Source organism: Indicator indicator, chromosome 19 (genome assembly GCF_027791375.1).
Source record: "Indicator indicator isolate 239-I01 chromosome 19, UM_Iind_1.1, whole genome shotgun sequence".
Taxonomy (NCBI): Eukaryota; Metazoa; Chordata; class Aves; order Piciformes; family Indicatoridae; genus Indicator; species Indicator indicator.
The window spans coordinates 20547359-20566745 of NC_072028.1; the positions used below are offsets into that span (position 1 = coordinate 20547359).

The 19387-nt window shown below is 60.9% G+C and overlaps 2 protein-coding genes and 8 non-coding genes across 10 annotated transcripts; 9 read left to right on the forward strand and 1 right to left on the reverse strand.

Moving 5' to 3' along the window:
• The first annotated feature begins 1712 nt into the window (after positions 1-1712).
• Positions 1713-10000, forward strand: IL34 (interleukin 34). The gene is made up of 6 exons (XM_054389662.1): positions 1713-1740; positions 1859-1962; positions 2268-2345; positions 2833-3006; positions 9130-9268; positions 9978-10000. The coding sequence occupies exons 1-6, from the start codon at positions 1713-1715 to the stop codon at positions 9998-10000; spliced, it is 546 nt and encodes a 181-aa protein (XP_054245637.1).
• Positions 3849-3919, forward strand: TRNAG-GCC (transfer RNA glycine (anticodon GCC)). The gene has a single exon. It is a non-coding gene; the product is annotated as a tRNA-Gly (tRNA).
• TRNAG-GCC (transfer RNA glycine (anticodon GCC)) lies at positions 4630-4700 on the forward strand. Its single transcript has one exon. It is a non-coding gene; the product is annotated as a tRNA-Gly (tRNA).
• On the forward strand, positions 5370-5440 carry TRNAG-GCC (transfer RNA glycine (anticodon GCC)). The gene has a single exon. It is a non-coding gene; the product is annotated as a tRNA-Gly (tRNA).
• On the forward strand, positions 6090-6160 carry TRNAG-GCC (transfer RNA glycine (anticodon GCC)). The gene has a single exon. It is a non-coding gene; the product is annotated as a tRNA-Gly (tRNA).
• TRNAG-GCC (transfer RNA glycine (anticodon GCC)) lies at positions 6758-6828 on the forward strand. Its single transcript has one exon. It is a non-coding gene; the product is annotated as a tRNA-Gly (tRNA).
• On the forward strand, positions 7494-7564 carry TRNAG-GCC (transfer RNA glycine (anticodon GCC)). The gene has a single exon. It is a non-coding gene; the product is annotated as a tRNA-Gly (tRNA).
• On the forward strand, positions 8215-8285 carry TRNAG-GCC (transfer RNA glycine (anticodon GCC)). The gene has a single exon. It is a non-coding gene; the product is annotated as a tRNA-Gly (tRNA).
• Positions 8960-9030, forward strand: TRNAG-GCC (transfer RNA glycine (anticodon GCC)). The gene has a single exon. It is a non-coding gene; the product is annotated as a tRNA-Gly (tRNA).
• A 2358-nt stretch (positions 10001-12358) lies between the features above and the next one.
• Positions 12359-16015, reverse strand: LOC128973366 (C-factor-like). Its single transcript, XM_054389663.1, has 6 exons — positions 15878-16015; positions 15386-15437; positions 14313-14500; positions 13782-13940; positions 13552-13662; positions 12359-12472 (listed from the first exon to the last, which is right to left on the reverse strand). Exons 1-6 carry the CDS (start codon positions 16013-16015, stop codon positions 12359-12361), a joined length of 762 nt encoding a protein of 253 aa, XP_054245638.1.
• Between the last annotated feature and the right edge of the window lie 3372 nt (positions 16016-19387).

A 19387-nucleotide genomic window follows, 5' to 3' on the forward strand; every position in this document is an offset into this window, starting at 1 on the left:
CTTGGGGACACTCTTTTGGACCAGCCTCGCACCCTGGTGCCACCCAGCTGAGATGAGCCCCCACCCATGTTATCTGTTCGCCCCGTGTCCCCCCCACCCCTGCTATCCGTGTCACCCCGTGTCCCCCCTCCCGCGCTATCTGCGCACCCCGGTTCCTCCGGCTGGTGCAGCCGCGCTCCCCGGCGGCAGGGCAGGACCGGCCGAGCTCCTGCTCGGTGCCGGGCGGTGCGGGGCGGTCGTTCGGTCTCCGCTCCCCGCCCGGCCCCCGGCGGCCGCCCCGCCCGCTCCCCGCCGCCGCTGCCACCTCCCCCCGCCCGCCTCCAGGGCAGTGCGGGCCCGGACCCCGCCGCCGCCGCCGCCGCCGCCGCCGCCGCCGCCGCTGCCGCCTGCGGGGAGACCGCGTCCCGCACCCGCCGCCGCGCACCGAGCCAGGTGGGTCCGGGGCGAGGGGCTGCGGAGTGGCGCGGCGTGGGGACTTGGCCTGGGGACACGGCCCGGCGTGGGGACACGGCCTGGGACCACGACACGCGGGTCCTTTCGCGTGGGGACACGGCATGGGACACCGCGTGGGGACATGGCACAGCTGCCTTCCCCTGGGAGATGCCGTGGGGACACGGCGTGGTGGTCACTTTGCGTGGGGACCTGGGGTGGCTACATAACGTGGGACATGGAGACATGGCACGGCTGCCTTCCCTTGGGACACGGCACGGGGGACACAGCCTGGGCCCCCTTTTGCGTGGGGGTGTGGAGCAGGGACACGGCACAATTGTCTTCCCGTGGGACACGGCCTGGGGACACAGCATGGCCCCCGGTGCGTGGGGAAACGATACAGGAGCACAGGAGGGATCCCTTTTGTGATGGGGCATGGCATGGGACACACCGGGTGGGGACACAACCCCTCCGACCCCGGCCGCCTGGGGACGTGCCGTGAAGGATGTGGCACAAGGGACACGCTGTGGGCTCCTGCTCCCGGTGTGACAGCGTGGGGACATGGCACAGACCCCTTCACAAGGCTGTGGGGACATCCTTCTGTGTGGGGACCCAGCATGGGGTGGCCTGTCCACTTCGCCATCCCTGTGCCCTGGCGCTCCTTGGTGTGGCTCTTGCTGAGGCTGGACAAACTCATCGCTGGGAGCATGGGGCTGGGCTGGGCTGGACTGGGCTGGGCTGGACTGGGTTGGGCCCTCCCCACCCTGGAAATCCCCGCGGGTGGCTCTTGGGGGAAGCCCTGGACATAGGCTGCCACTGCACGGCCACCTGCAGCCCTCTGAGGCCATCCAGGGCCGCCGGTGGCTGTCCCTTCCCTGCAGCCCCCAGGCTTGGAGCCGGTGCCCTCCTGTTGGGTGCTTGGGGGGAGGAAGGGGCTGCAGCCGGGGCTCTCTTCCCCTCCCCCCCAACACCCCCAGATCCCCTCTTGCAGTGCGGGGAGGGGGTCGCGCACCCCCCTTGGAGAACATCCCTGTGATGGCCCCGGGACCTGCTGCCTCCCCGCAGCCAGCTGGAGAGGAGAAGCCAGTGGGGACCACCGGGAAAGGGGACTAACTCCCCATCCATGGCAGGGGACAACCACCTGGGGCTACCGAAGAGCAGCCCAGCACCCGGGACCTGTGCCTGTCCCTCCTCGTCCCCCCCCGCACGCCCCCCGCTGCCCAGGAGGCCCCCGGAGAGCCCAGCCCTGGCCATGTAGTCGCCCACCCATGGCCACCATCACCATGCAGCCAGGCTACGCGGCCGTCCTGTGTGAGTACAGCTTGGGGACAACGGGGGGCGGCGGGGAGGGGGATGGCCTCGGCGGGGGAGGACAGCCCAGGGTGTGTATGTGTGTGGGGAGTGACAGCTCTGGGTTTTGCCCACCCAGGTGTGGTGGCCGTGCTGGGGCTGGAGGCTGCGGCGCCGGGCGAGTGCGAGCTGAGCCGCCTGCTGCAGGACAAGCTGCAGTACGAGATGCGCCTGCGGTACCTGGTAACCCACCCTGCCCGGGGACACCGCGGGGACAACCCCGCCGGGGGCCGGCTTGCTGGGTAGGGGAAGATGATGGAGAAGGCAGCACCTGCTGCGTTATTGCCGTTGAGCAGGAGCCGAGGGTGTGCCACCACCTAGTGGTGCCCAGCGCTGCTTCGGCTGGTGGGGAGGAGGCTGAGCGTGTCCCAAAGGGCTTCTCAGCTGGCAAGGGGGGAGGGGGTGTGTCACAGCCGAGGCTGGCAGGGCTGTGCCTGTCACTTTGGCTGCCCAGAAACGCTTCCAGGAGGCTTCTCTCCACCTTTCAGAAACACTACTTCCCCATCGACTACACGGTGCAGGTCCAGTACGAAGAGGTGCTGAGGCCAGCCAACATCACCCGCCTGGTAAGGTGGCACCAGGGGATGTCCCCGTGGCAGGGACACCATGGGGGCCCGTGGGGCTGTGTGGGTCTCACCTGGGGCACATGGTCACCCTGGGGACCCATGGGGCTGTGTGGGTCTCACCTGGGGTACCCTCCTACCCACAGTGCAATGGGACAGGGACACTCTGGGAACCCATGGGGCTGTGTGGGTCTCACGTGGGGCACCCTCTCACCCTGGGGACCCATGGGGCTGTGTGGGTCTCACCTGGAGTACCCTCTTACCCACAGTGCAATGGGACAGGGACACCCTGGGGACCCATGGTGCTGTGTGGGTCTCACCTGGGGCACCCTCTTCCCTTCAGTGCAATGGGACAGGGACACCCTGGGGACCCATGAGGCTGTGTGGGTCTGACCTGGGACACCCTCTCCCCCTCAGTGCAATGGGACAGGGACACCCTGGGCACCCATGGGGCTGTGTGGGTCTCACCTGGGGCACCCTCTCCCCCCAGCGCAATGGGACGGTGTCGGAGCTGGCCCTGCGGTACCTCTGGTTCCACATCAGCTCCCAGGCTGTGCTGCGCATCCGCGAGGTGCTGCCAGAGAAGCATCCGTCCTGGAGGTACACCCAGGAGCTGGCCTGGCTCTTTGATGCCCTGGGTGAGGAGTACAGCAAGTACCAGCAGGTGGGCACACCCTGGAGACCCCCTCCCCGCCACCCCAGCTTGGCAGGGCCCTTCCCAGCTGCTGCCTGGGCACTTGGATGCCTCAGTCAGGTGTCTGTGTGGCAGACCCACAGATGCTGGGGGACACACACCCGTGGGCATGCGTGGCCCTCCCCGCGTGTGGGGCTGGTGTGGGAAGCTGCCAGAGGGCAGAGGTTGGCACCCAGGGCTGTGGGGCACACCTGGGGAGCTGGCTTGGTGAAAAGGAGTGTCCCTGGCTTGGTGGCATTGGGGGACACTGGGAGGAGCTGGTTTGGTGTCAGGAAGCATCTGTGGCTTGGTGGCACTGTGGGGGGGGCAGTGGGAGGAGCTGTTTTGGTGGCAGGGAGCATCCGTGGCTTGGTGGCATTCTGGGGACAATTGGAGGAGTTGGTTTGGTTTCAGGCAGCATCCCTTGCTTGGTGGAACTGTGAGGACACTTGGAGGAGTGCCAGGGAGCACCTGTGGCTTGGTGGCAGTGTGGGGACAGTGGGAGGAGGTGTTTTGGTGTGTGTGAGCATCCCGGGGGTGTGTGAGAGAGGGCCATGAGGCTGTGTGGGGTGAGGGTGAGTTGTTGTGTGATGATGAGGGTGAGTGTGAGGGGTGCCCAGTGGGTGTTGTGTGTGTGTGTGTGTGATGGGGTGTGTGGTGTGGTGAGGGTGTGAGGGGTGTTAGTGAGCACGCGTGTGAGGAGGGGGTGGTGTGTTTGTGTGGATATGTTGATGTGCAAGGAAGGGTGTTTAGATGAGAGTGTGTGTGTGTCTGCCCATGTGCACTGGTGGTGTGGGTGTGTGGGGCAGGGCTGTGGGGCTGGTGCACATCTGGCATTGGTGGTTCAGTGGTAGAATTCTCGCCTGCCACGCGGGAGGCCCGGGTTCGATTCCCGGCCAATGCAACACCTGCACTTTTGCAACCAGGGGTCCTCAGGCCTTAGGTTTGCCAAGGGGCTTGCCCAGAGGTTCTCCCTTGGGGCACCCCATGGCACCTGCACGTCTCCTGCCTTCCACTGTGGGCTGGCATTGCTGGCTGGGCACAACGGAGGTGGTGACATCTGAGGGGATGTGGCATGGAGCTGCCTGACAACTTGACTTGGTGGCCCTGAGGGCTCCAGAGGCTCAGAGCTTAGTTGGCTGTGCCTGGCTTGGTGTCCGTGGCTGCTGGGCTTGGTGTCAGTAAATCCCTCTGGGTCTCTGAGTGTCAATGAGGATCCCTGCTTGGAGGCAGTGCAGGAGCCTGTCCCAGGGCAGTGGGGGAGGTGAGGGCTGTGAGGTGTTTTTGCATGCCAAGGGCATCGTGTTTTGTGCGGTGGGTGTTGTTGTCTCGTGGCAGGTGGGTGATGAGAGTGGAGGGCAAGGAGCTTGGTGTTGTGGTGTGTGGGTTGTGAGGAGGGAGTGAGGTTTGTTGTTTGTTGTTGTTGTTGTGGGGAGTTAAGTGTGGGGCTGGTGGCAAGGGCTGTTGGTGGAGGTGGTAGGGGAGCAGGCGGAAGAGGTGCCCGGTGGGGTCTGTGGTGTAGAGAAGTTGCCAGCTGTGAGTGTCAGTGTCTGGATGTGCTCATGGGTGTTTGGTGGAGTGTGTGGCGCAGCTGTGGAGAGGGCTGCACATCTGGCATTGGTGGTTCAGTGGTAGAATTCTCGCCTGCCACGCGGGAGGCCCGGGTTCGATTCCCGGCCAATGCAACACCTGCACTTTTGCACCTGGGAGGGGCACCAGAGGGGATCCCCTGGCAACCACAGTCCCTTTGGCAGCAGCAGCAGCTTGGCACTGAGTGTCCCTAGCTTGGTGTGACATTGTGGGGACATTGGGAGGAGCTGGTTTGGTGTGGGGGGAGCATTGCTATCTTGCTGGCTTTGGAGGGACCACTGGAGAGGAGCTGGCTTGGTGCCAGGGAGCATCCTTGCCTTGGTGGCATTGTGGGGAAACTTGGAGGAGCTGTTTTGGTGTGGGGGAGCACCTGTGGCTTGGTGGTAGTGTGGGGACAGTGGGAGGAGGTGTTTTGGTGTGTGTGAGCATCCCAGGTGTGTGTGAGAGAGGGCCATGAGGCTGTGTGGGGTGAGGGTGAGCTGTTGTGTGATGATGAGGGTGAGTGTGAGGGGTGCCCAGTGGGTGTTGTGTGTTGTGTATGTGTGATGGGGTGTGTGGTGTGGTGAGGGTGTGAGGGGTGTTGGTGAGCACGCGTGTGAGGAGGGGGTGGTGTGTGTGGATGTGTTGGGGTGGTGTGTGTGGAAGGAAGGGTGTTTAGGTGAGAGTGTGTGTGTGTGTGTGTGTGTGTGTGTGTGTGTGTGTCTGCCCATGTGCACTAGTGGTGTGGGTGTGTGGGGCAGGGCCGTGAGGCTGGTGCACATCTGGCATTGGTGGTTCAGTGGTAGAATTCTCGCCTGCCACGCGGGAGGCCCGGGTTCGATTCCCGGCCAATGCAACACCTGCACTTTTGCACCTGGGAGGGGCACCAGAGGGGATCCCCTGGCAACCACAGTCCTTTTGGCAGCAGCAGCAGCTTGGCACTGAGTGTCCCTAGCTTGGTGTGACATTGTGGGGACATTGGGAGGAGCTGGTTTGGTGTGGGGCAGCATTGCTATCTTGCTGGCTTTGGAGGGACCACTGGAGAGGAGCTGGCTTGGTGCTAGGGAGCATCCTTGTCTTGGTGGTATTGTGGGGAAACTTGGAGGAGCTGTTTTGGTGTGGGGGAGCACCTGTGGCTTGGTGGTAGTGTGGGGACAGTGGGAGGAGGTGTTTTGGTGTGTGTGAGCATCCCAGGTGTGTGTGAGAGAGGGCCATGGGGCTGTGTGGGGTGAGGGTGAGCTGTAGTGTGATGATGAGGGTGAGTGTGAGGGGTGCCCAGTGGGTGTAGTGTGTGTGTGTGATGGGGTGTGTGGTGTGGTGAGGGTGTGAGGGGTGTTGGTGAGCACGCGTGTGGGGAGGGGGTGGTGTGTTTGTGTGGATGTGTTGGGGTGGTGTGTGTGGAAGGAAGGGTGTTTAGGTGAGAGTGTGTGTGTGTGTGTGTGTCTGCCCATGTGCACTGGTGGTGTGGGTGTGTGGGGCAGGGCTGTGGGGCTGGTGCACATCTGGCATTGGTGGTTCAGTGGTAGAATTCTCGCCTGCCACGCGGGAGGCCCGGGTTCGATTCCCGGCCAATGCAACACCTGCACTTTTGCACCTGGGAGGGGCAGCCAAGGCCCCTGGAGGGCACCTAGAGGTGATCCTCTGGCAACCACAGTCCCTTTGGCAGCAGCAGCAGCTTGGCACTGAGTGTCCCTAGCTTGGTGTGACATTGTGGGGACATTGGGAGGAGCTGGTTTGGTGTGGAGGAGCATCCCTAGCTTGCTGGTTTTGGAGGGACCACTGGAGAGGAGCTGGCTTGGTGCCAGAGAGCACCCGTGGCTTGGTGGCAGTGTGGGGACAGTGGGAGGAGGTGTTTTGGTGTGTGTGAGCATCCCGGGGGTGTGTGAGAGAGGGCCATGAGGCTGTGTGGGGTGGTGAGGGTGAGCTGTTGTGTGATGATGAGGGTGAGTGTGAGGGGTGCCCAGTGGGTGTTGTGTGTGTGTGTGATGGGGTGTGTGGTGTGGTGAGGGTGTGAGGGGTGTTGGTGAGCACGCGTGTGAAAAGGGGGTGGTGTGTGTGGATGTGTTGGGGTGGAAGGAAGGGTGTTTAGGTGAGAGTGTGTGTGTGTGTGTCTGCCCGTGTGCACTGGTGGTGTGGGTGTGTGGGGCAGGGCTGTGGGGCTGGTGCACATCTGGCATTGGTGGTTCAGTGGTAGAATTCTCGCCTGCCACGCGGGAGGCCCGGGTTCGATTCCCGGCCAATGCAACACCTGCACTTTTGCACCCGGGGGTCCTGGGAGGGGAACACCAAGGTCTCCCTGGAGGGGCACCAGAGGTGATCCCCTGGCAACCACAGTCCCTTTGGCAGCACCAGCTTAGCACTGAGTGTCCCTAGCTTGGTGTGGCATTGTGGGGACACTGGGAGGAGCTGGTTTGGTGTGGAGGAGCATCCCTATCTTGCTGGCTTTGGAGGGACCACTGGAGAGGAGCTGGCTTGGTGCCAGGGAGCATCCTTGTCTTGGTGGTATTGTGGGGAAACTTGGAGGAGCTGTTTTGGTGTGGGGGAGCACCCGTGGCTTGGTGGCAGTGTGGGGACAGTGGGAGGAGGTGTTTTGGTGTGTGTGAGCATCCCAGGTGTGTGTGAGAGAGGGCCATGAGGCTGTGTGGGGTGAGGGTGAGCTGTAGTGTGATGATGAGGGTGAGTGTGAGGGGTGCCCAGTGGGTGTTGTGTGTGTGTGTGATGGGGTGTGTGGTGTGGTGAGGGTGTGAGGGGTGTTGGTGAGCACGCGTGTGAGGAGGGGGTGGTGTGTGTGGATGTGTTGGGGTGGTGTGTGTGGAAGGAAGGGTGTTTAGGTGAGAGTGTGTGTGTCTGCCCATGTGCACTGGTGGTGTGGGTGTGTGGGGCAGGGCTGTGGGGCTGGTGCACATCTGGCATTGGTGGTTCAGTGGTAGAATTCTCGCCTGCCACGCGGGAGGCCCGGGTTCGATTCCCGGCCAATGCAACACCTGCACTTTTGCACCTGGGAGGGGCATGCCAAGGCCCCTTGGAGGGGCACCTAGAGGTGATCCTCTGGCAACCACAGTCCCTTTGGCAGCAGCAGCAGCTTGGCACTGAGTGTCCCTAGCTTGGTGTGACATTGTGGGGACATTGGGAGGAGCTGGTTTGGTGTGGAGGAGCATCCCTATCTTGCTGGCTTTGGAGGGACCACTGGAGAGGAGCTGGCTTGGTGCCAGGGAGCATCCTGTCTTGGGTATTGGGGAACTGGGAGCTGTTTGGTGTGGGGCACCTGTGGCTGGTGGAGTGGGGACAGTGGGAGGAGGTGTTTTGGTGTGTGTGAGCATCCCGGGTGTGTGTGAGAGAGGCCATGAGGCTGTGTGGGGTGGTGAGGGTGAGCTGTAGTGTGATGATGAGGGTGAGTGTGAGGGGTGCCCAGTGGGTGTTGTGTGTGTGTGTGATGGGGTGTGTGGTGTGGTGAGGGTGTGAGGGGTGTTGGTGAGCACGCGTGTGGAGAGGGGGTGGTGTGTGTGGATGTGTTGGGGTGGTGTGTGTGGAAGGAAGGGTGTTTAGGTGAGAGTGTGTGTGTGTGTGTCTGCCCATGTGCACTGGTGGTGTGGGTGTGTGGGGCAGGGCTGTGGGGCTGGTGCACATCTGGCATTGGTGGTTCAGTGGTAGAATTCTCGCCTGCCACGCGGGAGGCCCGGGTTCGATTCCCGGCCAATGCAACACCTGCACTTTTGCACCTGGGAGGGGCATGCCAAGGCCCCCGTGGAGGGGCACCTAGAGGTGATCCTCTGGCAACCACAGTCCCTTTGGCAGCAGCAGCAGCTTGGCACTGAGTGTCCCTAGCTTGGTGTGGCATTGTGGGGACACTGGGAGGAGCTGGTTTGGTGTGGAGGAGCATCCCTATCTTGCTGGCTTTGGAGGGACCACTGGAGAGGAGCTGGCTTGGTGCCAGGGAGCATCCTTGTCTTGGTGGTATTGTGGGGAAACTTGGAGGAGCTGTTTTGGTGTGGGGGAGCACCTGTGGCTTGGTGGCAGTGTGGGGACAGTGGGAGGAGGTGTTTTGGTGTGTGTGAGCATCCCGGGGGTGTGTGAGAGAGGCCATGAGGCTGTGTGGGGTGGTGAGGGTGAGCTGTAGTGTGATGATGAGGGTGAGTGTGAGGGGTGCCCAGTGGGTGTAGTGTGTGTGTGTGATGGGGTGTGTGGTGTGGTGAGGGTGTGAGGGGTGTTGGTGAGCACGCGTGTGAGGAGGGGGTGGTGTGTGTGGATGTGTTGGGGTGGTGTGTGTGGAAGGAAGGGTGTTTAGGTGAGAGTGTGTGTGTGTGTGTGTGTGTCTGCCCATGTGCACTGGTGGTGTGGGTGTGTGGGGCAGGGCTGTGGGGCTGATGCACATCTGGCATTGGTGGTTCAGTGGTAGAATTCTCGCCTGCCACGCGGGAGGCCCGGGTTCGATTCCCGGCCAATGCAACAAACGCAGAGGTTTTTTTGCACCCTGGGCACGTTGGTGACACCTCAGTGACCCTTTGGTGACACCTGGGTGACCCCTGGGTGACCTTCCCCCTGCAGACAGACGTGGAGGAGGTGGTGGCCGAGCTGGTGAAGGTGGTGCACAGCGCGGGCGCGGAGAGCCGGAGGAAGGCTGTGCGCCCCAAGGCGCTGCTGGACAATTGCCTCAAGGTCATGAGGATGCTCTTCGGGGCGCACTGTGAGTGGGGAGTGGGCTGAGAGGCCTTAGGGAACAGAGATGCCAGTGTGTGTGTGTGGGGTCCTGTCCCATGTGGTGACACCTGTCCCCTCTGCCCAGGTCGGTGGGAGTCCACCTAGCACCACAGAAGATCCCTCACTAGATGCCTTCACCCTGGAGCTTGGGATGCTGCCTCTGCTCTGACGTCCCCCAGGAGACAACCTTGGTGGTGGTGTTCCTGTAGGAAGATGCAAAAAGTGGGGACAAATGCCACCCTCCCCCTTGGAGCATTTGCCACTCCCTCTGGGACCGACTGCCACTCCGTCTGGGACCAAGTGCCAGCTCCTCTGGGACCAAATGCCAGCTCCTCTGGGAACAAATGCCACCCTTTCTGGGACTCTGGGACAGTTCCTGGCCATGGGGCCATGGCCCCATCCATAATGCCAGGCCCCTTCTGCTGCAGGATGGGGATGGTGACCCTGGGTGGGGGGACCCTCCCCCTGCCCCACCCCTGCCCGGGCATCACCCCATCCCTCTGGGTTTGTACTCTCCCCTCTGCTTCCATTAAACACCAGGTGGTTCTTCAGCCTTGCAGTTGAGCTTCCAGCCAGCTCCCTGCTGGGATTCTCCAACCTCTCCCAAAATACAATCCCCTCCCTCTCCCCCTCCCAGTCCCCCTCTCGGCTTCCCACTGCTTTTTCTCTTGAGGTGTGTCCCCCTCCTGCCCCAGGCCAGATCTTCACCCCCATATAGAGACCTCCAGAGCCATCTCCTGCTGAGCCACCCCTGCCAGCTTTTGCAGGAAAACCTCTGGATGCGTTTGTTGTGCTTGGCAGCATGAGATGCCGGAGGGGCTGGGGGCTGGCCTGCTGCCTGCCCTCTCTCCAGACTAATTAATTACCTTAATTACCTGCTAGAGCCCTTAACTGGTGTATGCCTGGCTGCAGGCAGCTGAGGCAGCCTGTGAGGGTGTGCAGGTGAGGCTGTGGGCACCACAGCTGGAGTGGTTGGAATGTCTTCTTCATCCTCCTTCTCCTCCTCCTCCTCCTTCTTCTTCTCCTACTTCTCCTTCTCACCCTCCTACTCCTCCTCGTCCTCATCCTCACCCTACTTTTCCTTCTTCTCCTCCTCATCCCTGTTCTTGTCATCGTCTTTCTCCTTCTCCTTCTCCTTCTTCTCCTTCTCCTCCTCCTCCCCCTTCTCCTTCTCCTTCTCTTCTGTCTCTTTTCCTCCTCCACCTCTTCCTTCTTCTCCTTCTCTGTCTCCTTTCCTCCTCCCCCTCTTCCTTCTTCTCCTTCTGTCTCCTTTCCTCCTCCCCCTCTTCCTTTTCCTTCTCTGTCTCCTTTCCTCCTCCCCCTCCTCCTTCTCCTCCATCCATCCCCAGTTCCAGTTCACCTAAAACCCATGGAGATCTCACGTGAACCTCACCAGCTACACTCCCCCAGCTTTAATTTGAGGTTTGCCCATCACTGCTAGCTTTACTCAGCATCCACCAGGTGGTCTGGGACAACCTCCTGCATCCCACTCCCTCCACTCCAGCGTGGGAATGGTTCTCCCCCTGTGCTCCTCTACCGTGGGAAAACCAAAGCTGTCCCAACAAAACTGCCCTGGGCCAGGCTTCCTGGAGCATCCCCACAGCAAACTTGCCAGAGCCCTGCCTCTCCCTGCCTCTCTAGCCCAAGTGGCCACTTGAGATCCTTGTGACGTATTTTTCCGGTCCCTCTTTCGAGGGATGGCTTCAGGAATGTCAGCAGAGGGTCAGCTCAGGAATGGGCTCAGGGGAGGGGGGCTGGAGCCTGCTGCAGTGTCTCATGATGTAGAGTCATCAGGTCATGGAATGGGCTGGGTTGGAAGGGACCTTGAAGGCTCAGCCAGTCCAAACCCCTCTGCACTCAGCAGGGACAGCTGCAGCCAGAGCAGGTTGCTCACAGCTCCAAACAGCCTCACCTGGAATGGTTCCAGCCATGGGGCATCTCCCACCTCTCTGGGCAGCCTGGGCCAGGCTCTCCCCACCCTCAGTGTCCAACATTTCTCCCTTCTCTCCACTCTCAATCTCCCTCTTTCAGCTCAAACCATCCCCCCTTGGCCTGGCACAACACTCCCTGCTCCAAACTCTGTCCCCAGCTTTCTCAAGACTCCCTTGAAAGGCCACCAGGAGGTCTCCCTGGAGCCTTCTCTTCTCCAGGCTGCACAACCCCAACTCTCCCACCCTGGCCTCACAGCAGAAGGCTTCCAACCCTCCCAGCATTGCTGTGGCCTCCTCTGGCCCTGCTCCAACAGGTCCCAGTCTGTGCTGAGGGCTCCAGAGCTGCCCCAGCACTGCAGGGGAGGTCTCAGCAGAGCAGAGCAGAGGAGCAGAATCCCCTCCCTGCCCCTGCTGGGGCTCAGCCCAGGCCAGGGCTGGCAGCACATGGTGCCAGCTCATCTCCAGCTCCTCAGCCAGCAAGCAAATTGGTGGGGAGGGAAGGGGCTGGGAGAGGGCAGTGTCCCTGTCTCTGCTGTGCTGAGGACTCCAGAGCTGCTCCAGCAGTGCAGGGGCAGGGTCTCAGCAGAGCACTGCAGCGGGGGCAGGATCCCCTCCTGTGATATGGGATGGGTGCTGGCTGTCAGCCCGGGATGAGATCCCAAAAGACAGCCCCAGGGATGTGCTAGTTCCTGGGAGATGCTCCTGTTGTGAACCCCCCAGCTGGTGGAAAAAGGAGGAGGTTTTGCTGGCCTTGAGTCAGCAGAAGAAACATCCATCAGCAGCCTGGGGGTGGGCATGGAGCAGCTGACTGGTCTGAGGCAGCTGGGCTCAGCAGGGTAAGACCTGGCTTCCAGTAAGGATGCCCCATGCCCGTGGTGTCCCCAGGCCACCAACCAGCGTGGCTAATGACCACAGAGAGCCATATCCAGACCTGCCCCTTGGGCACTGTGAGGATGTTGGGGGGGATCCCTCAGCCCCAGGAGATGCCCTTGGCACCAGGACGCAGCTCATCCACCCCTCCGCATCCCAGTGCACAGACAGCACCCCCAGCTCTCACCCCACAGCCTTGGGACCCCTGGTGTCCCCCCACAGATCCAGAGCAAGCCTGCAGAGGACAATTCAATGACTTTACTGGGCAGATGGTGTCACCAGGGCAGGCTCTGGCCTCTCCAGTCCCAGAAGGTGCCGTTGCTGTCAGCTGAGAGCCGGGCCAGCAGCTGCAGGATGCCCTGCACGCTCTCCTCCACTGTCACAGGGCCCTGATGGACTCAAGGACACAGAATCAGAGAATCAGAGAGTTGTTTGGGTTGGAAAAGCCCTCTGAGATCATCCAGGCCAACCAGCAACCCAACCCCACCATGGCCATCAAAGCATGGCCCCAAGTGCCATGGCCAGAGGTTCCTGGAACACCTCCAGGGATGGGGACTCCACCACCTCCCTGGGCAAGAACTGAGGCCAAACCCTCCTCCAGCCACCTTCAGCTCTGGTGAGGCCACCTCTGGCCAGGAGAGGCTGGAGGTGCTCCAACAGCCAAGGAATGGAGTTTGCATTCATTAGTCATCACTGATTTGGGGGCTGCAAAGAGAGAGGTTGATTGTCTGGGTCCTAACCAAAAAGGAACTCAGTTTGTCCCTCCCTAAGCCATCTCCAGCCTGGCCAAGCTGCTCCTCCCCAGCAGCCCTTTGGCACTGGTGGAGGAGAAGCCAAATTGGGAGTGATGGTGACCCCAGGGTGCAGCCCCCTGGGGTGGGGGCTTGGCTGGAGCTGTGTGTGGGGCTGGGATGCCTTCTGCTGACACACGATGGGATGGGACATGGAAGGGGAATGGGAGGAAAAGGAATGGTCTGGGGAGAGAGCCTGGAACTGGCCCTTGGTGGTGCAGCTCCCCCAGCACTCAGGGAGGGGTGTCCCTGGGAAAGGATATCCATGGAAGTGATGCTTGGAGAAGGGATGTCCCTGGGGAAGGAATGTCCCCAGGAAAAGATGACCCTGGGAGAGGATGCCCACCATGAGAAGGGATATCCACGGAAGGGATGTCCCTGGGAAGGGATGTCCACATCCCTGGGAAGTGATGCTCCCAGGAAGAGATGTCCCTGGGAAGAGATGTCCGTGGGAAGGGATACAGACGGGGAGGGCTGTCCATGGAAAGGGATGTGCCTGGGAAGGGATGTGCCGGAGAAGAGGTGCCCCTGGGAAGTGATGTTCCTGGGAAGGGATGTTTGTGGGAAGTCTGTCCATGGGGAGGGAAGGGCTGTCCATGGGAAGAGAATGTGCCTGGGAAGGGATGCCTGTGGGACTTGGCAGAGCCAGGGCTGGCCATGCAGCTCCCATCACTCACCATCCCCTCTCCCAAGGGAGGTGTCACGCAGCCAGGGTCCACGGACACGCAGAGGATCCCACTGCCTCCATACTCCAGAGCCAGGCACTTGGTGAGCATGTTCAGAGCAGCCTAGGGTGGGGGACACAGAGCTGCCACCGCCGTGGGGTGACACTGCCACAGCCAAAGCCTGGTGGGGAGCTCCTGGAGGAGGAGGTGACCCCCCAGGGCCCTGCCTGTCGTGGCAGTACCTTGCTGCAGCGGTAGCAGACGTCCTGCCTCTCCTCCCAAGCCTCTGCTGCCTGGATGGAGCCCAGGATGCTGGAGATGTTGACAATGGCAGCTCTGCTGCAGCTCAGCCCACGCTGCCCTTCGGCCTCGGCTGCCTCCTTCAGCAGAGGCAGGAATGCCTGGGGAGGACAGGAATGCCTATGGGGGACAGGCCCTTGGCCATCACAAACTCACAGCTGGCATTGGCTTGGTGGGACTCTCAAAAGGGCATCTTGTCCAAGCCCCCATGCAGGCAGCAAGGACACCTCCAAGCAGATCAGGTTGCCCAGGGACACAGTTGACTTTGACCTTGAATGTGTCCCCAACCACCTCCCTGGGCAACCTGTGCCAGTGTCTCCCCACCCTCACAGAGCTTCCTCTTGATGCCCAACCTAAATCTGCCCGGCTCCAGTTCCAAACCTCTCTTTGCCGAAGAGGTGCTCCAGCAGGGTATTTCTCCTCACCATCCTCTTCCTCTCCCCTGCCAGCAGCTGAGGGGGTGGGGGGCTCACCTGGCTGGTCTGCAGGGGCCCGATGGTGTTGGTGGTGTAGACCATGGTCATGTTCTCGGCCGTCTCGGTGGCCAGCGTGCTGCGGCGCGTGGTGCCGGCGTTGTTGATCAGCAAGTTGAGCCCAGCCCTTCCCACCTTCTCCTTCACCTTCCCAACTGCTGCCCTGATGCTGTTGGGGTCTGTCACATCTGTCAGGGGACAAAGAAGGGCTTGGGGGATACCTGTCTCTGTCCCAGGTGAGGTGAGGCAGGAGGTGATGGGAGGTGGCTCCCAGCCCCCAAGCAGCATAGACTCAGAGAACCTGTCAGGGCTGGAAGGGAGCTCAAGGCTCAGCCAGCTCCAACCCCCCTGCCATGGGCAGGGACACCTCACACCACAGCAGGTTGCTCACAGCCACCTCCAGCCTGGCTGCAAAAACCTCCAGGGAGGAGGCTTCCACCACCTCCCTGGGCAACCTCTGCCAGGCTCTCACCACCCTCCTGGGCAAGAATTTCTTCCTCACATCCAATCTCAGTCTCCCCACTTCTACTTTTGCTCCATCCCCCCCAGTCCTATCACTCCCTGACACCCTCCAAAGTCCCTCCCCAGCTTTCTTGGAGCCCCCTTCAGGTCCTGCAAGGCCACCAGAAGGTCTCCTGGGAGCCTTCTCCTCTCCAGCCTGCACAACCCCAACTCTCTCAGGCTGTCCTCAGAGCAGAGCAGCTCCAGCCCTCTGCTCCTCCTCCTGGCCCTTCTCTGGACACCTTCCAGCCCCTCCAGAGCCTTCCTGGAACAGAGGCTCCAGCACTGGACCCAGAGCTCCAGGTGTGGTCTGAGCAGAGTGGAGCAGAGGGGCAGAATCCCCTCCCTGGCCCTGCTGGCCACACTTCTGCTGCTGCAGCCCAGGCTCTGCTTGGCTCTCTGGGCTGCAAGTGCTGACTGCTGGCTCCTGCTGAGCTTCTCCTCCCCCAGCACCCCCAAGGCCTTTTCTTCATCCAAGCTGGCCCCACCCACTTGGGTGGCGTTTCCTGCAGCCACCCACGGGTGCCATTGCATCCTGAGAGGCTGCAGCCCCTTCCCGCCCTGGCACCTACCTAGAGGCAGGATCACGACGTTGGGGAAGCCCAGAGCCACCTCGTTGACAGCCTACAGAGCGAGAAGAGGGAGGTGTCAGGCAGGGGCGGCAGCACTGTGCCGTGCTGGGGTGGCAACTGAGGCACGGCCAACAGGTTTCAACAAGTGCCAGTGGGAGGGCTTCAGGCTGGGTCGCTGCTTCTCTGCACCCAGCCAAGCCCAGCACCTTCAAAGGCCCCCCTCAGTGTGTGCCCCCCTGGTGTGTGTGTGTGTGTGTGTGTGTGTGTGTGTGTGTGCCAGCAACACCCCCCCCACCCCGCTCAGCATCCCTCCACCCCCTATGCCAAGAGGAGCAAAATAATTCAATCCATACAAACCCAGACATTTTTCCATGGCACTCATGGGCACGGGGACCCTCCCCAAACCCAGGCGGGGTCGGGGACACCTCTAGGTGCTCACAGCTGAACACATCCCCACCCCCTTCCCACCCCTCCTTTCAGCACCCTCCCTACCTTCCCCTGGGGGTCCAGGCAAGCAGCAAAGAGGTGGCGTGGGGGGGTTGGTAGCTCCAATAAGCCCTTCAGCAGCCCCAGCCCGAGCCCCCCGTCACAGCCGGTCAGCAGGACGCTGCCCGCGCCGAGCGCCTCCATCCCCGCCGCCCGCCGCCGGTTGTGCCGCCCCGGCAGGGTTTGGCAATCGGCTGCCAGGCTTCGGGAGGGGACAGCCCAGGTGCTGCCGGGATGGGTGGGGTGTAGGGGGTGTGGGGGTGCGTGCGGGGGCACTGCCTGCACGCATTCTCCTCAGGTGGGGCAGGGTGATGCTCTTCTGCATCCCAAAGGTCCCCTCGACCATCAGAACACCACAGAATGCCAGCAGGGGTGGAGGGGTCGGAGGAGAGCTCTGAAGATCCTCCAGTCCAACCCCCCACCCCTTCTGCCATGTGCTGTTTCCAGCTAAAACCATCTCTGGAAAGAGAGCAGCACCTCTGGAGGCGTGCTCTGGGCTGGGTGCAGTCCCCCTGCAAGAGTTCAGTTGAGTAGGGAGTAAGAGTCTAGCACTGGATGGTCACAGCAGGGTGAGAGTTGGAAGGGACCTCTGGAGGTCACCCAGTCCACTCCCCCCCTGCTCAAGCAGGGCACCCACAGCAGCTTGCCCAGGAGCACAATGCCCAGGGGCGGGTTGGAAGCTCTCCAGAGAAGGAGACTTCCCAGCCTGGGAGCCTGCTCCAGGCCTCCAGCACCCTCACACCAAAGAAATTTCTCCTTCTTGTCAGATGGAACCTCCTGGGTTCCAGTTTGTGCCCCTTGCCCCTTGGCCTGTCCCTGGGCACCACTGACAAGAATCTGGCCCCAGCCTCTTGCCCCCCACAGCTCCTTTAGCTCTTGCTGAGCATTGCTCAGATCCCCTCTGGGGCTGCTCCTCTCCAGCCTCTCAGCCTTTCCTCCTCACAGAGCTGCTCCAGGTCCCTCAGCAGCTTTGTAGGCTCTGCTGGACCCTCTCCATCAGTTCCCTGTCTCTCTTATCCTGGGGTGATCAGAAGCACTGAACCCATTACTGCAGATGTGGCCTGAGCTGGGCAGTGCAGAGGGGGAGGAGAACCTCCCTCCACCTGCTGGTCTTCATGCACTCCAGGAGACCACTGGGGCCTTCTTGTCCCCAGGGGCACATGGCTGGCTCATGGTGAACTTGCTGTCCACACCCAGCACTGCCAGGTCCTTCACCATGGAGCTGCTTTCCCTCCCCTGTACTGCTGCAGGAGGTTATTCCAGCCCCAGGTGCAGAACCCTGCACTCACTCACGAGGTTCCCCTCACCCAGAGATGTCTCACCCCACTCTGCCCAGCCCTTGGGCACCCCAGAAGTGATGGTGATGATGGAACCTCCATTCCTGGGATGACCCCATGGGTGCCAAGCCCATCCAGAGGAGAGCAGGAGAAGCTCTTAATTACAGTACAACCTTTATTAATACTGGAATCTTCACAGTGCATTCGTTACTTGTAGCAGTGACTATGGAAATTGGGGGGGAGGGAGGGAGTGAGAGGTTGAGGGGGGAGGGAGGGGCAGGGAGGAGAATTACCATAAAAAAAAAAAAGGCAAAAAAAAAAGCAATTAAAATAAAATTAAAAGAGAATGAAAGAAAGAGAAAGAAACTTGGTGGAGGGATGGAGGTGTTTGGGTGGGGGGGAAGCAGTGGCAGAGGTGGGAGCATAGAGTGGGGGAGGGGAGGAGGGGAAAGGAGGAGGGGGGGAAATAAATTAAAAAAAAACCCAAAAAACAACCAACCAAACCAAACCAAACCACCAAAATAACCCAAACCCCAGAAAAATCAAAGGACTGAGTTAACAACAGCACCAGAAAAGTTACTTTAGAGAGACAGGTCAGTTGTTTTTTTTGTTGTTGTTGTTTTCCAAGGAATTCTCATTTTCTGTACAAAATCAGAGACACCACCTTGCCCCCCCCCCCCTCCTCCCCTGCCTCCCCCCCCCCTTCATCACAGCTCTCCCCTCCCCCCCCAACCCAACCCCAAACATTTGTCACTTGGCATCAGTGGTTCTGGGCAGGGAGAAAGGGGCCAGGGGGGCACTACTTTGTTATTCCTAAGGGGGAGGGGATGAAGGGGGAAGGGGGAGGAGGCTGCGATGCGACAGACAGCGGGGGGGGGAAGGGGGGGGCTATGTACAGCCAAGGGGGGGGCTGGTGGGGGTTGGGGGTTGTGCTTTCCTCCAGCTGCTGGCAGAAATCAGCTGCTTTCCTTTTGGGGAGGGGGTGTCTGGGTGAACACCCCCTCCCCCCCATCCTCCAAACCCCCCACACAGCAGGACCCTGTGGGTGCTGAGGGAGAGGGAGAGGACATGGAGGGTCTGGGGGACACACACACCCCCACCCCCTCCCCAGTGCTTTCTAGGGGGGCCGAAGAGGAGGGTTGGTGTCCTCAGTTGCTTCTGTTCCCCCACAAGCTGGAGGGCGCTGTGGTGCTTGTCCCACTGCTGTCCCCCCAACATGTCCTCACCCCCTCCCTGCTGCTCCTGCCCCCCTATCACGGGGCTGGCTTGGGGGGCAGGCAGCTGGGGAGGGACAGGGATGGGACCCCCTGGCTCCTGGTGCTGCTCCTGCCATGGCCCCTGCCGCTGCCACCGTCCCCTCCTGGGGCTGGGGTCACCCACTGCTGGCACTGTCCCCTTCTGCTGCTGGGGGGGGGCACCCACCTGTGCCCAGCAGGGAGAAACAGAGAGAGGAGAAGGAAAGAGAGAGGAAGGGGAGAAAGAGGGGAGGAGAAAAAGAGGAAAAAAGGAAGGAAAAGGAAAAAGAGGAAAGGAAGGGGGAAAAGAGAAGAATGGAAAAGGAGACAAAGAAGAAAAAGAGGAAAAGAAGAGGGAGGGATGGAAGAAACTAAAAGGAAAAGAGGAAAACAAGAGGAAAAGGAATAGAAAGAAAATAGAGATAAGAGGAAGAGGAGAAAAAGAGACAATAAGAGGAAAGGGGCAGGAAAGAGATAGAAAGGAGTGGGGAAAGAGGGAGGAAATAGAGGAAAGAGATGACAAAGAGAGGAGGAAGAAAAAGGAAAAAGAGGGGAAAATGAAAAAGAGAAGAAAAACAGAACAAAAAAGATAGAGAGGAAATGAAATGAATAGAAGAAAAAGAGGCAAAACTGAGAAAAAGGAGGGAGAAGAGAAAGAAGAGAAGAGAGAAGAGAGGATAGAAGAGAGGAGAAGAGAGAAGAGAGACCAGGGGAGAGAAGATTAAGAGAAGGGCAGAAAAGCAGAAAGAGAGCAAAGAGACTGAAAAAAAGAAAAGAAAAAGAGATCATCGAGAAGCAGAGGAGCAGCAGAGCCAAAGAGGGCCCAGGTGAGGACAAACCACAAGGAAAGGAGGGGCTGGGATGGGGGAAGGAGGAGACAAGAAGAGCAGAAAGCGGGGGGGGCAGTGGGTGCCGGCGGGTTGGGAGGGGGTGGGTCCCGGGTGGGCTCGGCGGCGCCCCGGGGGAGCTCCGTCGGGCGCGGGTCCGGGCAGGTCCCGGCGGGC

Bases quoted from the DNA above. Each gene is read 5' to 3' on its own strand.
- IL34 (XM_054389662.1), top strand. From the start codon at position 1,713: ATGCAGCCAGGCTACGCGGCCGTCCTGT. The intron at 1,963-2,267 runs GTAACCCACCCT...TCCACCTTTCAG, and splicing joins AGATGCGCCTGCGGTACCTG to AAACACTACTTCCCCATCGA. The intron at 3,007-9,129 runs GTGGGCACACCC...TTCCCCCTGCAG, and splicing joins AGTACAGCAAGTACCAGCAG to ACAGACGTGGAGGAGGTGGT.
- LOC128973366 (XM_054389663.1), bottom strand. From the start codon at position 16,015: ATGGAGGCGCTCGGCGCGGGCAGCGTCCTGCTGACCGGCTGTGACGGG. The intron at 13,941-14,312 runs GTGAGCCCCCCA...TGTCCTCCCCAG, and splicing joins GGCCCCTGCAGACCAGCCAG to GCATTCCTGCCTCTGCTGAA. The intron at 12,473-13,551 runs GTGAGTGATGGG...TGAGTCCATCAG, and splicing joins CTCCCTTGGGAGAGGGGATG to GGCCCTGTGACAGTGGAGGA.